At 37.4% G+C, this 19535-nt stretch overlaps 2 protein-coding genes across 3 annotated transcripts; one reads left to right on the forward strand and one right to left on the reverse strand.

The window, feature by feature from the left end:
• Positions 1 to 3917: 3917 nt before the first annotated feature.
• Positions 3918 to 6822, forward strand: LOC149838236 (uncharacterized). Its single transcript, XM_090008210.1, has 2 exons — positions 3918 to 4011; positions 6122 to 6822. Exons 1-2 carry the CDS (start codon positions 3918 to 3920, stop codon positions 6820 to 6822), a joined length of 795 nt encoding a protein of 264 aa, XP_089864336.1.
• A 3051-nt stretch (positions 6823 to 9873) lies between these two features.
• Positions 9874 to 18487, reverse strand: LOC149838237 (GDP-Man:Man(3)GlcNAc(2)-PP-Dol alpha-1,2-mannosyltransferase-like). 2 transcript variants are annotated; one of them, XM_090007634.1, is made up of 7 exons: positions 18147 to 18487; positions 17721 to 18007; positions 14876 to 15062; positions 11167 to 11235; positions 10931 to 11067; positions 10409 to 10518; positions 9874 to 10307 (listed from the first exon to the last, which is right to left on the reverse strand). In XM_090007634.1, the coding sequence occupies exons 1-7, from the start codon at positions 18453 to 18455 to the stop codon at positions 10072 to 10074; spliced, it is 1335 nt and encodes a 444-aa protein (XP_089863760.1). In that variant the 5' UTR covers positions 18456 to 18487; the 3' UTR covers positions 9874 to 10071. The 2 variants fall into 2 exon arrangements, with proteins under 2 accessions (XP_089863760.1, XP_089863759.1); XM_090007633.1 differs by having other exon boundaries at positions 10874 to 11067.
• Between the last annotated feature and the right edge of the window lie 1048 nt (positions 18488 to 19535).

Below are 19535 nucleotides of genomic sequence, written 5' to 3' on the forward strand. Positions count from 1 at the left end.
CATGACAGAATCCACCATATATATATATATATATATATATATATATATATATATATATATATATATATATATTGTTATAGAAATTTTGAATGTGAATTGATCTCTAAAAAGTGGTTTCCTTCACCTATCACCTACCAGAGTAGTCTAACCCAAATATCAAGTTAAAAACTTTGCTTTCTACTATTTGAAAGTGAAAAAAAAAAATACGTAAAAATCTCGGGTTGGGGATTTCAGATTATGACACTATGTATTAAATCTTGCAAGTATGACAAGTTTGATCTATGCACAAGGTGCATAATCGAATAGCATGGATTTATGGGTGTTGACTCAAGTTATTGTTTGATGTGTTAAACTCCTATTATTCGTATTTTAATTTGTAATTATGGCATATATAATATATGATATATATGATTGAATAGCATGAAATTTATAGGTGTTGACTCAAGCGCAACTATTGACAGAATAATGCCTAACATGTACGTTTACTGTGTGAAATGACATGCATTGAGAAAAAGTTCTCAAAAATTAAAAAAGTTGCAATACACAATACTTTGAAAGATGGGGTGATATTGACTCATACTATTAGGTTGTGCAAGTGGGTAAAATGTGAGCATGCATTTGTACCAACCTCGTGGGAATTATTGTCCCATCAGATGTGGATTATGGTAGTCTCGTTGGGTCAAATGTGAATGCTTTTCTTATCAAGACAGTTTAAGGGGACTTTTCGCTCTGATACACATGGTAGAGTTTGAGCTACAACTATATGCAAATAGTAGTGTGCTTACTATGTTCTAGTCTGAGGGACAACATGACGATGTGTCTCAGATTCTGATGTTAGTTTCTTGTTCTCCTGAGGATTAAAATGTAAAACATACAAATTATGTGAATAGACATCCAAGAGAGACCTGAATACCTATAGTTGGTCAGGCTTGATGTCCTAGGATAACATGATAAAATTTAAGTTTAATATTTGCAAGCATTGTATGAATTACAAAAGAAAGTTAATTAAAAGAAAGGAAAACTACTCATGCTTGAGGTAAGTCATAGCATGACTACATAATTGTATGCATAGAGTATGTGCGAGCATGATTGCATTTTTAATTGAGATAAATGCTTAATTGTTTGCATGGGTTGGTATGCGAGCATAAGTTTATACTCGAATGACCTGTGTGCATAATTGTATGTGTGAATACAGGTACATATGATTATATGTTTAAATTGCATGTATACTTACACATAAAGATATGTGTAAGTTGTATGCTTTATTTACACATAAATGTTTGCGTAAGATTATATGTTTAAGTACGTATAAATGAATGCGTATATTGTATGTTTCATATACACATGAGAGTGTGTGTGAATGATTTGCTTGTTGATACCTAGTAAGGGTTTACAGAATTGTGTTGAGACATGATGTGTCTCATGCTTTATTTTTTTCTATTTTGAGCTCTGTGAAAATAGGTAAACAGATGTCGAGGGACACAAGGACTGTCGTGTTGGATTGGACTGTACCCTTCTATCTTTTTTTTTGTTTTGTATACAAACTCTAAAATTTTATTTACGGCATAAATGAAATCTTTTTATAATATTTGAATTGTTATGATTTGATTCTATGAACCTAAGTTTGGGGTTGATTTCAAATTGGTTCGAAAAAGTCTTTCATTGTATTTAAAAAAAAATCCTAGTCAAGGTGGGGCATTACACACAATGCATTTAAAACTTTATAATACAAAGTATTGTGGGCCATTGATTTTTAGCACAATAAAAAATGCATCTAAACATCAAAAATTCATAATCCAAAATATGTTGCTCATTAAATTAATGATAAAAATTCAATATGTAAAATCTGATCAATTAAGACTCGATCATTAGACAAGAAACATTTTTTATTATTATTGGTTGTAAATTTTGGACTTTTGTTTGGTTGGACAGTCCCTCTTCCACACACACACGTGTATACATATAGAGAGAAAGAGAAATGGGTCAGTGTCATACGCTTCTTGTGCCTACCACCGGTGGATAGGGGTTTTCAGGTTGGGTTTAAAAAAACTGACCCTTCAGATGTGTTTTTCACGATCGATTTGCTAGGAAATTACACTTGTATCATATTTTTTGAAAAAAAAAAAAGATGATTTTTTAGGCATTGAATATTTGTTCAAATTGTAGATCATTGATTTTTGAATCTTATAAAAACCTAACTTGGTATTGGAATCAGATAATACAAAAGTAGATTCTCATAAAATCAAGCATGTATAGATCGCATCTGTATGGTCAGATTTTTAGAAACAAATAAAAACAATCTTTCCAAGGCTTTGTAGGCACAAAAAGTGTGAGACACTTACTCAATTACTATATATATAATAATGATAGAGTGCTCTCGAAGCACCTACTCCCTAATCGCAACAGTTGAATCTCTTCAGATCCAAGAGTTATAATGAAAAGTTGATTGTAGTGTGTCTTTTCATTATTGTTGAACACCAAACATCAAATGAGAGAGAGGACTGTTTTCAAATCTGAATATAAAATGTCTTTCCATTATCATAACTCTCTCCCCATCATGTGGGTGACACATTTTCTATCATGTGTGCCTCCCTCTTTTGCTGGACCATCATGCATCCCTAGGTCATGGATGAAATGAATAGGAATCATGTACATGTTGGCAAAAACTAAAGGAGCCTCATCATGGATGATGGTTTATCATGTATGTTTCTATCGTGATGAATTCATGTGAATACAAAGGTGTTTTGTATACGTACTAACAAAAGAAAACAGAGATACCAACTGGGGCTGGAAGTAGATCAGGTCATGCTGAACATGAGCGTTTTTGCTCGTCCCAACATCGTGGCCGTCAGATTTGTATTTTGAAAAGCTAAAAAGTCAACAAAACTACGTGGCATTCATCCAAAATGCAAACAGACGGCCACGATGTTAGCATGAGCAAAAACGCTCATGTTCAGCATGACCTGATCTGCTTCCACTGGGGCTCCCCTTGTCTGGCAAGAGCAGTTAGTGAACGTCACCTTGTATTGGAACGTTGCAAATTCTAATCCCAATTATATGGTTGTATAACCGGTAGGAGTATGCCTAACCCCAGCTTTGTCTGTCAAAAAATAAGACAGTAGAAGAGAGAGACCTAAAAAACGTGAGTTATGAAAGAGAGGCATGTGTGCGCATGTCATGCAATCATATATATATATATATATATATATATATATATATATATATATATATATATATATATATATATATATATATATAGAGAGAGAGAGAGAGAGAGAGAGAGAGAGAGAGAGAGAGAGAGACGTGCAACGTGAGTTGGCTCCGTTAATGTCATGGGCCGTTGACATCGTGGATTGCCACCGATAAATAATTAACCCTCTGAATCTCGGGAATCCCTCTTGGTTGGCTATGATATGATAATGGTAATGACCATGTGAAAGAATAAAAGTAATCAACAAAGAAAGATTCCCTAACAAAAGCCACCTACTGAATCAGGAAAACTCAATAGATAAACATACTTAACACATTGTGAAAGTAGTCAAAGACATTTTCAAACGAACTGGTAACAGCTCTGCTATGCAACCCTGCTTTCTTAGCACCAAAAGAATATTAAAAAAAATTTGAGATGATGAGCGTGTTGTAAGGTTTAATTATTAACAAATACAAAATAAAACCATAAAAAAGAAAGAACGAATCCCCATTTGATGAGATTCCTACGTGATTATCCAACTAGTGTTTAACTCCTTTCAAAAATAGAAGAAGAAGAAGATTATCCAACTTAGTGGTTAGCCTCTACTCTCTCTTTTCGTTTATGGGTGGTGACCCTCAAAGAGATGGTGTATTAGGGCATGCCACTAAAAACCCATAAAAGGATACTCAAAGTGACAACAGGATCTCACCAACAAACATTTCCAACCATGGCTATTGCAGCACAGTTGAGAAACTCTCTTGTTCTTGGCCTTTTGGTTCTCTTCATTTGTATGGATGGAGAGGTAGGAGCATCTGATGCAGGTACGCCTAACAAGGCATGCTGCCACACATGCCCCACCAGTTGCCCTACAAACTGTGAAGTTGATTGTGTCTCTTGCAAGCCCGTCTGTCGTAAGTAGTCGTTTCTCCACTCTCTTCAAGAAGATGGATTTAGTTGCTGTAACAGGGAACCAAATTAATATTACTGGCTTTGTTCTTTCTTAAAGTTTGTTGCCCTAGTGCTGTTTCAAACATGGATTAGTCACCAAGTTTGAAAAATGGTCTTGCACCCAAGTAAACAATATGGATTGGAGAGCTTATCTAACAATCTTAGCCGATAAAAACCGTTAATTTGGGATATATCCCAAGTAAACTGCATTTTATGCTTTGATCTATTACAAATGCACTGTGCATAATTATACCTAAACAGCTATCCCGATCCAGATATGTAAAGATGTGCCTACAAATAACACTAATCATGTGTGCGTGTGCGTGGTGTGTGTAGACACAAATAATAAAGACATTGTACTCTTGAATCATCTGATTATGATAAATGAGCAGGTTTTTTAAGAACTTGATAGTCCACAATGTTTATTTTTAAATCTCAAAATTAAAACCTACTTTTTCTTGGAAAAAACATGATACAAGTGTCGTTTCCTCATAAATGGACACTTTTGCAAGGTCATATTTACGAAAAAACTGATGAAAATGCCTCTGAAAACCTAGATTGTGTGTGTGTGTATATATATATATATATATATATATATATATATATATATATATATATATATATATATATATATATATATATATATATATATATATATATATATTAGGCAGATAGAGAGAGATACATATCCTACAAAATGAAGTATGCAAAATGGGTTTGGAATTTTTTTTTTATTCTTACCTTACAAATGTGATCTATATTGGCATCCATGGTTAGGATGTTATAGTCATGAAAATCAATGTCCCAAAATTTTTATAGAAGAGGCTAAAAAATCACTTTTTTCAGCAGAACATGATTCAGATGTGAATTCCTTGCAAAATTGAATGTGTGGAATGCATCTATGGTGTCAGAAATGCAAAAAACTACCAGGAAACCCATTTAGATGTATTTCGCATATTCCATTCTACGTGTGTGTGTGTGTGTGTGTGTGTGTGTGTGTGTGTGTGTGTGCATAGTAATCTAGTAGAAGACACCATTTCGTTCACATTTTTCTAACTTTTATTTGTGGATCTACCCCTACAAATGTGATCTGCATGGTTTGCTTAGTAGAAAACATTATTTTGATCATTTGTGTAACATGTAATCAGGCTTTTCAATGGCTTAAAAAAAAACAATTGTCCACAATACATCCAATTTTCATAACTCAAAAAAGTTTACATTTTTTTAAAAAAACTTGATCGAAGAAATGAATCCTAGCAAGCAAGTCATGTTGAACACACCTATCAGTCAGATCGAGCAAATACAAGTTGTACTATGATTTGTTTTCCCAATATTTCGTTCGTATTAACAATGGTGTCTCGAACGAATAGAATACAACAAAATTTGAACGTAGATAAATAAATCTATTCTTGCAGTTACATATATAAGTTTAGTCTTTTACTTCATTCAAGGGATTGGTTTGACAGATTGCTTTTTTTTATTTACTAGAGTTATACTTAATCTGTGAATCTGCTCTTCTATATCGCAACAAATACATATGAGTAAATACACATACTATAGAGCAGAAATTACCATTGTTTTCATACCTTTCTTTTTGTAGGTCAAACTCTACAGATGTAATCTACCTTGTTTGCTTTGTAGAAAATGAGTTTTGTATTTTTATGAGTAAGCAGGGTTTCAAGGAATTTAAAAGTCAATTGCTTACAATTTGCCAAACTTAAAACATAAAAGATTGTATTTTTAAAACAAAAACAAATACAATCAAAGGTCCATTAATCCTTAGCAAACAAATCATGATGAGTGCATCTATGTGATTAGGTCAAGTTGTTGCAACTTACACCTAGCTATGAAATCTAAGTTGATAACATGGGTACACTTACCAAATACTTATTCTTTTTATTTATTTATTACTATAATGAAAAATGAGTCTTATACAAGCTATTTTACTGTTTCGGGTTAATTAAAACGGTGCTTCTCTGACAGGTGGGGAAAATGGTGGGCATGGACTTACCTCCTCTTTCCATGGCCACAAAGCTTCAGACTTCTGCCTTGTATCAGATACCAACCTTCACATCAATGCACACTTCATATGGAAGACTAGTGATAATGAAGGCGTGCAGAAGGACTTCACCTGGGTGCAGTCCATAGCCCTCATGTATGGGTCCCACCTAGTCTACATTGGTGCCAACCAGGTCGCTACATGGGATGACTCGGTTGACCACCTAACAGTGCTTTTTGATGGTGCCCCGGTCCAGTTACCAACCACCAAAGGTGCTACATGGGCTGGGCCTGGACTCAGTAGCGTCATACGCATGCATGACACCAACAGCATCACAGTAGAAGTTTCCGGAAACTTCATGGTGACCGCACGTGTGGTGCCCATCGCCGAGGATGAGTCACGTGTGAGCAACTATTGCACTGGTGATGATGATCACTGTTTCGCTCACCTTGACTTAGGCTTCAAGTTCTATTCACTTAGCCCAGATGCTGATGGTGTGCTCGGTCAATTTTACAGTAACCAGTATACAAGACAGGTCGAGTTGGGCGCGGTCATGTCCATTATGAGTGGGGGCTGGAAGTTCTCCTCATCAAATCTCTTTGCGGTCGATTGCACCGTGGCACGCTTCAATGGTGGCGACAACGCAATGCCGGTGTTAGAAGGCATAGGGAGTGCCATGAGCTAAACCAGTGGGCTCATTGGGCGTGGGCTCGTATGCAAAAAATAGCAAGCAAGGCTTGTCTATAGACTCTATACCGGTGGTTGATATGTTAGGGTTTAATCTCTTATATCATTCAATGTGTTTCTGCTTTTGATATCATTCAAATGTCATATTAATATAAATTTGATTAGATAATTAAGCTGATTTCAACCCATATCTTTTTTATCATTCTTCATTTGTATTGAAGTTGATTAGTATCTTGATCCAATTGTTTTTTCTTTTCTTGGCAGCCCACATGACGGGTCACATTTTCTCTCCAAGAAGTAAGCTATCTGAATTGACCCGATATGGAAGCTCCAAACCTAACTCAATTTCTATACGTTTCATTGACATTTCTATTGAAGTTCTTGGATTTGGATAGGAAAATCTTTGAGAAACGGAAACAACTTTGAGCTAAGGTTCAAGAATTGAACGGTTATATGCCAACCTGAGTCAAATCCAACCGGGGGCGGACATCCAAGAATTGGACCACATTTATAGACCCATTTAGTATTGGCAAGGTGATGCATGTAGGTCGCTCTTAATGCTTGCAAATCTAATATTAACTAAACTACAAGAGTAGAATTTGTAGAAATAACTGAAAACAACTAGAAATTAAATTTCAAGAGCTAATAATGTCTAAAAAAACATCCCATCACATAAAGGTGGAATCCACTACATAGAAGTACCAAGCATAAAAGATATGCAGTCCTTGCTCGAGCCTAGCTCATTTACCAATGTTGTGAGTTCGTGCTTATGTTTAGCTGTGCCAAGCTTCTGGGCTCAGCTCCAAACGTGTCGAGCTGGACACGAGCTGTTTCATATATATATAGTGTGTGTGTGTGTGTGTGTGCTCCTTTTGCTCCGTTAGGACCCTTCAAAAACTGTAGTTTCTGATATTTTTTCTCACAGCTAACACCGTAGATGTGACCTACCAGTTTTGTTTAGTGAGAACCAGCTTTTGGATCACCAAAATCTAACTTGTATACATGTTTTTCTGGTGATCTAAAATCAATATGGAGGCATCAATTTTTTTAGCTCATAAAAATATATTTTTTTATAGAAAAAACATAAACCAAGAGTTGATTCTCACTAAATCAAGAATAGATCTAACGGTTCAGATCTATCATAAAATACTTCAAACTGTGGGAACTATCGGGGCAGGATGAGAAAAGAGGGCCTAATATGTTAAATTATCTATATATGAGTAATGCACTCCTTCTGCCCTGTTTTCTTGTTATGTCCCATTAGGCTCCTTCAAAAATCATAGTTTTTAGTATTTTTTCTCGGATCTAACACCATAGATGTGATCTACTCGTTTTGTTTAGTGGGAACCGACTCTTGGATTGCCGGAATCTGACCTGTATACAGGTTTTCCAGTGATCCAAAATCAATGTCTATCAAGGCATCAGTTTTCTTGGCTCATAAAAATATATTTTTGCATCGAAAAACAAGATCCAAGAGTCGATTCCCACTAAATCGAGCATGCTAAACACATCTAATGGTTCAGATCTATCATAAAACACTTCAAACTATAGGGCATAACAGGGCAGAACGAGAAAAGAGAGCCTAATATAGACAGAGAACTGAACATATTAGGCCCCATTTCTCGTTCTGCCCTGTTCTGTCCCATAGGTTTTAAGTGTTTTATGATATATCTGAACCGTTGGATGTGTTTAACATGCATAATTTACTAGGAATCGACTCTTGGATCATGTTTTTTCGACAAAAAAAAACATGTATTTCTGAGAAGAGGAAAAGGGATACCTTCAAAGCCATTGATTTTAGATCACCGGAAAAAAACTGTATACAGGTCAGATTCCAGCATTCCAAAAGCCAGTTCCCACTAAACAAAACCTATAAATCACATCGGTGTTAGATGTACGAAAAAAATACTTAAAATTATGATTTTAAAGGAACCTAATGAGACCTATCTAAATAGGGAGCCTAAGGAACACATTACTCATATATATATATATATATATATATATATATATATATATATATATATATATATATATATATATATATATATATATATATATATATATAACAAACATCATATTCAACTGATTTAAGCTAAATGAGTTGCTTGCACCTCGGCATGCCAGCTATAGAAACAGATTATAAACACGTCCTTGATGAGCTGAACCGAGCAGTCACGAGCTGCTTAGATCGTTTATCAGCTCTATTTGTAGCGCTAAGCGGGATAAAGCCCCTGACTATATATTGTCATAGGCTCTTGTGATATATTCATTCACCTAGCGATGGATGGTGATGAGAGTCGGAGCGACAGCGAATCATCCCCACTGGCATCCCGCCGGACCCTGGGATCTCCCAGAACTCTGCGGCATCTCCCTGCAAACCTTGGGCTTCAGTGGTGGAAGTGACTTCTCTGGGGATGGAACTGAGTTCATGCAGCTTGCTCATTTGGATGAAGAAGAATGAGGCAGAACGAGAAATGGAGCCTAATATGTTTAGTTCATATATATATAATGTCATTGTTCCACTATTAAAGGGGAAAGCAAACACCGAGAGACCCAACGAGCATAAACCGGATGCTTGTCAGTGTACATTCAGTGACTGGGGATCCTTACGGGTTTCGCCAACCGGACCGGATGCTTGTCAATGTACAGTCAGTGATTGGGGGGAGGGGTTCCCTTGGCCTAACCAAACAAAAAAATGCATTTCTAACATCATGAAAATGTAAATTCATCTCTAGAAAAGCAAACTTTTTATTCTTTTAAAGCGAGCTTTTCATAATATTTCAGAAACACGAGAAACGTGTTTGGTTTCATGTCTCTAAAATGAGTTTCTTGGGAAGCAAGCTTCCAAGGTTTTAAAAAGCTTCCATTAACTATTGCTTGGATATAAAGATTGGTCTCTCTTTTTTATTTGAGAACATCCCAATCAATGTATTTTCCATGAGAATTCAAGGACAGAGCAGCACTAAGGTTTGAGTAGCAAAGGGCATGTGGACATCTTGAGAACTCCAGTATTTTCTACCTTGGAATTCATGAACTTGCTCGTGTAATGTGATAGAAAAAACACAAACTCAAATAATTGTGGTCTGTAAGTGAAATAATACAATTCAACCCTTATTGTTCATCTTTAATGCAGGAGAGATTCAACCCTGACCTGCCCACCAGAGTTTTATGTTAACCACAAAGTACACACTCAACTTCCTTTTTTCACCTAGATTAGTAAAGGAGAGGTATCAACAACCGCGATCTCTCAGCTACAAAGAACAGGACCGACAGAAGCCTTAAAATCTTCATAAAACCTTTCCTCAGAGAACCTACTGGCACGCTTCCTAGCAGCTGATGCAATCTCAAGCCGTGCGTCTTCTGGCAACTGCAGGATATCAAAGATGGCATCGGCATATCCTTCGACATCACGAGCTAAGAACCCTGTCTTTTGCCCATCTTCTTCAACAACAATGTCCATCTTGGGACCAGCTGAATCATGAGCTGGGCACATAAATAATATAACATGAATGTGAAATGGAGCTTCCAGAGGAAAACAAAGCAGATTAGTAGATTTCAGAGCACCAAAGGGTGAAGACACTAACCAATTGGAATAGCACCTGCTGCCATATATTCTACAACACTTATACCAAAATGCTCGTCTATCATGGAGTGAAGCCCCGAGACAGCTCCACCAAGAAGCTGCACCAGGTCCCTGTAATTGATTTTGTGTGGTCAGAAGAATTGACACAATACAATGTAACAGCGACAATGAGAGACTTAAAAAAAAATCTAATTCTTTGAGGACTGTGACATATTGTTTGTAAATTGTGCTGTTTGGAAAGGCAATTTACTTTGTCACTAATTGAATACTCCAATACAACTCTCTCTCTCTCATTTATTATACCTATTTTTTCCGAAGATTTAACAAGACTTTTTGGCTCTTTGAGAAAAACAAGGAAAGTTCAGTACTAATCTCGTGATCATCATTTGCCAAAAATTGACTTATTATTGCATTTTCCTTGTCAAGACCCAAAACTAACAAGACCCATTTTTTGAGTGCTGCAAACCTGTACTTCAAATCCTCATGAAACTCCACATTATCTCCAATGTTTAATTGGATGCACCTTTCTTTCAACTGTGACAATCTTTCTTTATCTTGCACGTTTCTACAACTTCCAACAAACTGGAGCTTGGGTCTCGGTGCATCTGGATGTAGCCTCTTCATAACAAGTGCAAAAGCATCGATCTGAAGTGCATGTGCCTAAATACGAAAAAGAATACCCAAACAAAGACCATTAGATGTTTAATAATCAGGTTAAAGGATCCAACTAAACCCTTTGATACAGTTCCTAAGAATCACCTTTTCAGGACGAAACTGAGCAACAGAAATAAATTTAGGGTGTTCCGTTGACCGTTCCAATGGGAGTGCCTGTCTGGACAGTAGAGATTCATGCATTAAACTATATAGTATGATCAATTCAGAATAAAAGAACAGAAGAATAAAAAAAAAAAACAACAACAACAACGCCTTCATCCCAAAACAATTGGGGTCAGCGATATGAACCAAAAAAGAAAATCATTTTGGGTCTTCCACAAGAATGCACAACATAAAAACAATTGCACAGGAAGTATTTCCTCACACAAGATACTGACAGCATTTGTGTGTTGCCAAAATAATGAATTGGCATTAGAATCATTGATTTTGATTATGGACGAACCAGATTCGTGAGACAAGAAAATACCAATATTGTGGTGTGGTGATATAAGTAACCCTACAAGATCATTACGCTACATTGAACACAATTCACATTCAACCAGTAGAAGAGGGATGCTCCAAAAGCAAGTGATCATGCTGATAGATAGGGATGCATACAAGTTGAGACAAGCCTGAGTCTGGGCTGTTCAAGATCAGATCAGTACATGCACCAGGCTTGAGCTTGAACCAAGCTTGGACGTAGGCATTCAGGATTAGCAGAGTGGAGTTCACGCCAAGCAATATAATAATTCAAAGAGGCAACAACTTGAATCTGTCACCTACTGTCTACATGGACTACACATTGCCCACATAATCAGGCTTTTTAGTATCATGTGTTATAAGCAAAATAATGAGATTATCAATTATCTACCAACTTTGAGCAATCAAAGCCACTCCATGAACAAGAAGACATTCAATAGCATAAGTTGAAGTGCATTTCAAATCGTGTCCTACGGTTACAGGCAGAGGAACAGTGCATCTTCAATCATGCAAGCTGAAACAGTTCACAATGTGATCACAATAACATCAATGCTTAAAGTTGAAAGACCTGTAATAAGGATGGGGAGTAGGTTCACATCAGATTGATATTGATGATCACAAAACTGCTGATTTAGGGTACATTTACTTTGTCCTGTGATCCTTGAACTTTCACAGTTATCTGTGATTCTTGATCACAATCACAGAAAAAACACAAGCTACACAAAACATAAAAAGGAGTAGCCTGTAGTTCTGAAATATCAACTGTAAAAATTAAGACCTTTTAACACGTGAAAGTTGGTCACAAGTGTGAACATGTGACCAACCACAGGATGAATCTCAACTGAGAATCACAGGTTGAGAAATCACAGCTGCAACCAAGACAAACATGCCCTTAAAATACAAATCATGGGGCTTTTTTCCCATAAGAGGGGTTGAACAATGAACAGAAATTTGGCACAATGCACATGCCCACAAACGGTATTGTATACTGTGACCAATGATACGGTTGAAAAGGCATGAGAAGCAGAAGGCCTAGGTCATTTTCCAACTAACACGAGTCCCAAAAGTGCTGAAGATCAGCACCAATTAACGAGTCCCAAAAGTGCTGAAATGCAGCACCATGGAATTACCATGGGTAACAGCATGGCCTCAGAATAGAGGGACAATTCTAACACACAATTCATTCTATAAGGTCACAGTTGGTTAATACTCAAGATAAAACTATAAACTACTAAGGAGTATAACAGTATTGAGAGAAGTGGAAAAAGAAGTATTGAATGTGTGAATGCTCAAGCAGTGAACCAGTTATTTAAACATATTGAATTCTTCTAGGATGATACATTATTACATTATCAACCTTAAAACTCAGATGTTGGAAGATTCAGAACATCTCATTATGAAAGGTATGATCTTAGCCTCTCTTGGTAAGTCACAACAGTTAATGCATTCAGATCAACTTGTGGAAAGTTCTGATCTTCATTTAACTAGAGGCGTAGCTGAACGCTTCCTCTGAGATAATGGAATATTTTGCAAAGTAATGTCTTCAAGGAAAATGGACAGCTAAAGAATTGTCAAAATTATGCACAGGACACCAAATTTTCCAAGCCATTTAATATTTAAGAGAGGATTCATCACATAGACCATGTGAAGGGAGCATAGAATCAATGGTAAAAAAGCATAACAATTTGGTTAGGGATGTAGGAAAAATTCAAAAATATATGGTAAATTTTTTCTAGGCCCCAATGCACATAATTGCTGTGTAGAAATATGTAATCAGGAAAATGTGCTTATATGTAACCATGTGCTGAAGAACATACAGCATTGAAGGAAGATAACAAATATGCAAGGAGGTTCTAATTTGTAAAGTTGTTCATGAGCAAGAAGCAAATTTTAGATGTGATGGACGAGTAAGTTACCATTTCACTCATCAACTTGGATTTCTACTGAGCTCGGTCAACTCTCATGTAGAGTTGATTCTGACCTCAAACATGTGCATACTTCCAGAATGGCATTGATGTGCTGCCACTACCCGTCACACTACAACATTCGCCCACTACTCCTACTGATTAAACAACTTGTTTCACCCAGTGAAAAGCATTTGTATGTCATCCATAACCCTAAATAATTGTGTGACATATGGCTTGTCATATGGCATTACTTCAACTATTGACTGAAAATCTAACATTGCAGTATCAAAGTGTGTTGTATATTGCAATCCTATGTGCTGCACATGATTTAAGACATTCTACACCAAAGACTGTGTTACTATAATGCAACTGACCTCATATTTGTGTTCCTTTTACTAAATGAGAGGATTTATACCCTTGAGTTCTGCATGCTACACACATAAATCAGGACAGAACAAAAGAACTGGGCAATCACCAGCTACCTTTTAAAACACCTCCCTAACTTGAAGTGGATAAAGCAAACTAGGAGATTTCATTATGCACTAAAGTATCTCCTTTATCATGAATAAGTGTGCCGCTTGGCCAAAAAATAAACCTCTCCTGCTTGTTAATCATTGAAGAGAAGCATGATTAAAACCATGGTTGCCAGTTGAGGAAGCGGGAGCGGGAAGCGATACGGGAAGCGGGAGCGGGAAGTGAGGTACTTTCAAAATTTTAGGAAGCGGGAAGCGTGGGACCACTAGGAGCGAACCGGGAATTGTCTCGGAAGCGACCTAGGAGGCGAGGGGGAAGCGAAAAAAAAATACAAAAAAAATTGAAAAAATGGGGGAAGCAAGGGGGAAGCAAGATGGGAAGTGTGCTTCCCATTAAAGGGAAGTGTGCTTCCCATTAAAGGGAAGCGTGTTTCCCATTAAAAAATGGCGCTTCCCCACGCGTTTCGGAAGCGTGACGTTTCGCTCTTCCGAAGCGCGCTTCCCCACTTACCTAGGCGCTTCCGGTAACTCTGATTAAAACATGATACAAAGTTACAAACTACTTAAGATACAAAGATTCATGTCACCACGCTGATGCAGTAGCAGAGCGAGCAATCAGAATATCAACTTGCATTTGGAGAAAACGTAAAGAAAATGTTAAAGATGAAAGATGACATTGCATCACAGGTGTTGGATATAATTCTTTCTTTTCGCCTTATGAATAATGAAGCACTGATAGGTGTATATACCAAAATATTAGTGATCCTAAGGGACATGCAAAATACACGGCTTATGTCCCTCACACAAAGCTTCAGCTAATCAACATCAAGATCCAAATGAAAACACAGGGAACTAACAAATAGTCGTTAATGCAATCAGTTTATTGTTAAATAAACTTGCCACTGTTTTTTAAAATTGTAATTTATCAATAAACACAAAAGGCAGCATATGCACCTGAAGAACTGACGTGTTGCAAGGTGGATAAACCCTTATAGTACGTCCCGGAATTTTCCACAGTGTAACAATATGGGCTTTTGTCCACGATGAGTTCACCATGGCTACATGTGCACAAGAGCCAACCAATCCATACATCCAGCTTAAGATCATGTAGTAGATGACCTTGCAGTTGGATAACCAGATGCTGCAATAACAAGAATTGTATGCTATGTTATTGAAGCAAAAAGCTGAAATAAACCATGCAGACCACAGATCCATAATTTGCATATGCCATGTGGATCAAAAAGGAAAGGCACATGCTTCCAAAATAAATGATGCATATGTTGAAGAAAAAAACTTCTCTTTGAAAGAAATGCTAAATCATGCAGTTAACTCATAATCGTTTTCGTATTATTAAGTTACAATTGTTTGTTACTATTTTTAATATTCTGTAGAATTATCAAATGCAGATGTAATTGTTTGTTTTCCTACAACAACAAGAACTTGCACCTAACCATTTTTTTTGCTAGGACAAAAGAGATTCTTAATGCACTTATAAAGAAATCTCATATGAATATATATGCAGATTAATGCATATTTATGTGCTCGAATAAGTCTGTGAACCATGTGGCACGCAAAAAACATGCCTATATGTCCTATAAACAGTGTCAGCCTGAAAGTTTCTCAAAAATATTTTGGCAGCCAATGAAGCTGCTACCATCACAGGACTTCTCAAAGACGATGATTGAGGAGATGCTAATGATAATTTCCCCTTTCATCAGAGAAAACAATTGCAAATTGATCCATGAAACCTCAATATAGATAACTATTGCATGCAGTACATCTAGCCCAAGGCAAAGGGGGATCTTTATTACAAGCAGGCATATCAAGATCAATATTCAAGTGGTGGCTCACATATTATCATCTTTGTTTATTCCACTTTCAGATAGCTCACATATTATCAGTTTACGTTCAACATGGTACTCAATTCTACCTGGCATTTTTTTTTCTTTTTTTTAGGGTGCGTCCTGGTGGGCACCAATTACATTAGTTGTACTTGTTGATTCAACGGCAGTAAAAATTATGGCTATTTGATAAAGGAATGTCTCTAATGGGAATTGTCCACAGCATATTACTTGCAGTGCTTGCCCACTTCTAGGTGCATGTTCCATGTTGGGATTAGATCAAATCACTTGAAACTAAAATATGGCCATGATTTTCCAGGGGATGTAAATAATTACAAACTGCTGGTATTCCACCCTTGAGAAGGATCATGTGAGCCTTTGCAGGTCTTAGCCAGGTTGGAGCAAAGACACCAGACTTTTTGACACTTGTGAATGCTGGTCTTTACAGGTCACTCTATGAATTTAAGGGACTCAAAGGGGTAAATGACTTCTTCACTCTAGTTGATCTAGCTTCACTTATGAGGTTTTTATTTATCTAGATCAGGTAGGAGTTTCCAGAATAATAAAGTACATTACCTGATGGAGCATAAAGAGCTCACACACCATCCTATTAACAAATAGGCAGTCAATTTGTTTCATTAAAGCTAACAGTTTTTTACAACGTGGAAAAAATGAATATGAAGAGGAGAATTCCTCACAATTAGTTTTTGTAAATTGCAGTTACATCAAAGCTGTCCTTACATATTTCTACTTTGGGAAACATCATAGAACACCAGGATATGTTATTCTTAAAGAATATCTCTCTGCTACAAGGTTTCCTTCTTCCAATAACGTGAAAATGCAGCATTAGCAGATGACTAGTCTTCCTATATGAGTAAATCCGGAAAAAAAAATTATAATAATAAGAAAATGAATTATTTACCAAGAAGGAAACACGTTAATGTGTAAATCATCATCAATATTGACACAGCTTAGAATGCACGTCAAAGAAAGAAGAGGCTGGCCAAACATACCATGTCAATCATGAGAGCCAAAAAAAAAAATTAAACATCTTATATCCAATCTTTTCATTTTAAATCTGGAAGCAAGATTATGTATCTTCTGATAGAATAGGTGCACATTCTAATAGAACAGGATAAATGTTCGAGCCATTCACCATGTTTCCTAGATCCTGGGATACAAATATGCACATGCAAGAAAAGAATAGATTATATTACAAGCAGAAAATGTGTGTATAGAGAGATCAAAATTTTCAGAACAAAATTTTAGATTTCCAATAGAAAAGAAAACGAGATGACATTTATCCAATAAATCAAATTATACTCTAGTTCAGCCAGAATACATGTCACTCTGATGCAGTTTCTGTTTAGTTTTACATAACACAGCATGGTGGGAGTAATCAAATAACAAGGAATAAAAGAGGCATACAGAACTAGCTTCACTCGATATGCAGCCTTACCCCTCAAAATTAAAAGAGTATTTGATGGTACTTATCGTGTGCCCTATGCTGGCTTCGGATTCATAATGAAGACAAAAATGTAAAAGCAAATTACCAATCAGCTAATAGATTAAAACTACCATGTCGAAAGCAGTGGATGATATGGCAATACAGTGAAATAACAAAATAATATCAAGTAAGCAAAACTTGCATAACGCAGACACCATGCTTTACTGTTTGTAGTCAATATATGCATCTATATTGTGTTGAAGATAAGCTTATTGCAGCTTTTACAAATGGATGAAAGCACATACAAGAAGGCATTTGTATGACTCCATATGCATGCATATGCATATGCAATCGAGTTCGTGCGGTCTCTATGCCCATAACCAGGTTTTAATATGCATGCATGTCTATATACAATACACATTCATCAGTGTGTGCATAGGAATTAGTAGGAAGATACCAAAAAAAAGGTTTTGACATTCAACTAAATAGAACATGCATCAGAAAAGCATGCCTGCCTGCAATTAAACTGTTGTTATTGTACATTGAGTTGCGCCGACGAACACGACAAACCATATCAGAACTGATGGTGGGGTAATGTGTATAACAAAAGACTTTGCAACCGAACAACCTAGCAAGGGGATAAGTAAAGGCATAGCCACTTGTGTCAAAATAAAATGCCGGTGTTAGTTTGTTGAGGGCTTCCCATGAAAGAAAGACTGAACCGAGGCTCTGCCCGATCATTGTGAAGTGCGGATACGTCTTTTCCTCGATCCACTTGCGTCTGTTCAAGCGGACCACCTAACCATCAGAACAGAACGAATTGGAAAATGAATTGTACATAAAAGAAGGAGAAGAAATCGGGACTCGCTAAGCAACAAATGTTCTGAAATCTGATGAAGAGGATCCGAAAAATCGGATTTTGGAAGGAAAAATCTACCTGGGGAGGACGAAGGAGATAGACGCCGAAGCGATCGAGGGCGCGGGACGTGAGGCTCTGCGGGGTGGCGTCGTCGCCGGTGAAGACGAAGCAATCGAGATGTGGGGACAACTCTTGGACGGCCCTCACCGCGCACCAGAGCACCCTCTCGCCCCCTCCTCCGTCGTTCGTGTAAGGGTGGAAGAACGCCGCCGCCGTCTTTTTCTTGTTCCTCCTGCCCCCGACCACCATCACCAAGAGGTAGCAGAAGGCGGCTACCAGGAGGACGAGGGCGATCTTTGCGAGCAGAAGCCAGATGGGTGTCGCCATTTCTGGCTCAGAAGAAGAGAAATGGGGGGAGATGGCCAATTACAGGGAGAATGGGATATTGGGGTTTTTGGAGAGAGAGAGAGAGAGAGAGAGAGAGTCAGGCGGCTTTCTGTAAATAGCTGATAATTAAGCCGTCTTTTGTAAATTGTTGAAAGTAGAACCCACAAATGAGAAAGGTTTTGAACCAGGCCGGAAAATGGATCTGACGCCGGAAACGGATCGGGTATGGCTCACGTCACGCTTGACCTAGCAGCTTGTCTTGCTCTGACTCTCTGAGAGAGTGGGTCCAATTCTAGATCCAAAACCGACTCAAATTATCATAGTGGAGCTTGGATCTGATTATGATACGAGTCCAATGGCTTCCGTTGCAAAACAAGCCGAGCTGCTCATGGCTAGGCTCATGTTCGGCCTGTAAAGAGCTAGTTTAAACTCTCAAAATGAGCCGGCTAACTGAATGCGAACAATAGGTACTCGGCTCAGCTCGACTCTTATAAGCTTGTTAGGTACTAAGAAACATATTTTAGATATATTCTTCAGTTCTAAAACAATGTATTTTTCTTAGCTCGAACTAAACTTGTTTAACTAAAACCCACTATGAGCTCCAACTCATTTTGGCTCACCACAAGAATGAACCAAGAACACATCAAGCTCGTTTCGTTCAGCTCGTTTATCAAAAGTGGGCTAAAAAAAGTAAAAGTCTATTGACTGCTGTTGCCTGGTTGGACCCACACAATTGGATCTGGATCTGATCTCCACCAAAGTCCATCCAAACAAACACCTAATAATTGAAGCACAACTCAGATCCAGATCCAGTTACCTTAGACTCTATCTAGACCCGTTCCATGACCAACCGGAGGGCTCATCCGCACGTGGAGCCATTAAAAGTCAAACACAATCTGGGTCCGGATCTAGAAACTGATATACCCCAACAGGTTTCTTCCCATTATCCTTATCGGACTCATCCTGACTTGGACCTACGAAGTCAGACACGATACGAGTCCAGGTCCAGTCAATCATGGACCCTTATCTGGATTCAGTCCAAGTCAACCGGTTCGATCCATTGACACCCTCCCTCGCCTT

Source organism: Nuphar pumila, chromosome 5 (assembly GCF_984573655.1).
Source record: "Nuphar pumila chromosome 5, dmNupPumi1.hap1.1, whole genome shotgun sequence".
NCBI classification, from domain to species: Eukaryota; Viridiplantae; Streptophyta; class Magnoliopsida; order Nymphaeales; family Nymphaeaceae; genus Nuphar; species Nuphar pumila.

What these genes read in the sequence shown, in the direction of transcription:
- LOC149838236 (XM_090008210.1), top strand. Translation starts at nt 3,918, where the DNA reads ATGGCTATTGCAGCACAGTTGAGAAACTCTCTTGTTCTTGGCCTTTTG. An exon ending in GGTAGGAGCATCTGATGCAG is followed by an intron (nt 4,012 to 6,121) that starts GTACGCCTAACA and finishes CTTCTCTGACAG; the next exon opens with GTGGGGAAAATGGTGGGCAT.
- LOC149838237 (XM_090007633.1), bottom strand. Translation starts at nt 18,455, where the DNA reads ATGGCGACACCCATCTGGCTTCTGCTCGCAAAGATCGCCCTCGTCCTC. An exon ending in AACAGTTTAATTGCAGGCAG is followed by an intron (nt 15,063 to 17,720) that starts GCATGCTTTTCT and finishes TTGTTATTGCAG; the next exon opens with CATCTGGTTATCCAACTGCA. An exon ending in GCAACACGTCAGTTCTTCAG is followed by an intron (nt 11,236 to 14,875) that starts GTGCATATGCTG and finishes CTGTCCAGACAG; the next exon opens with GCACTCCCATTGGAACGGTC.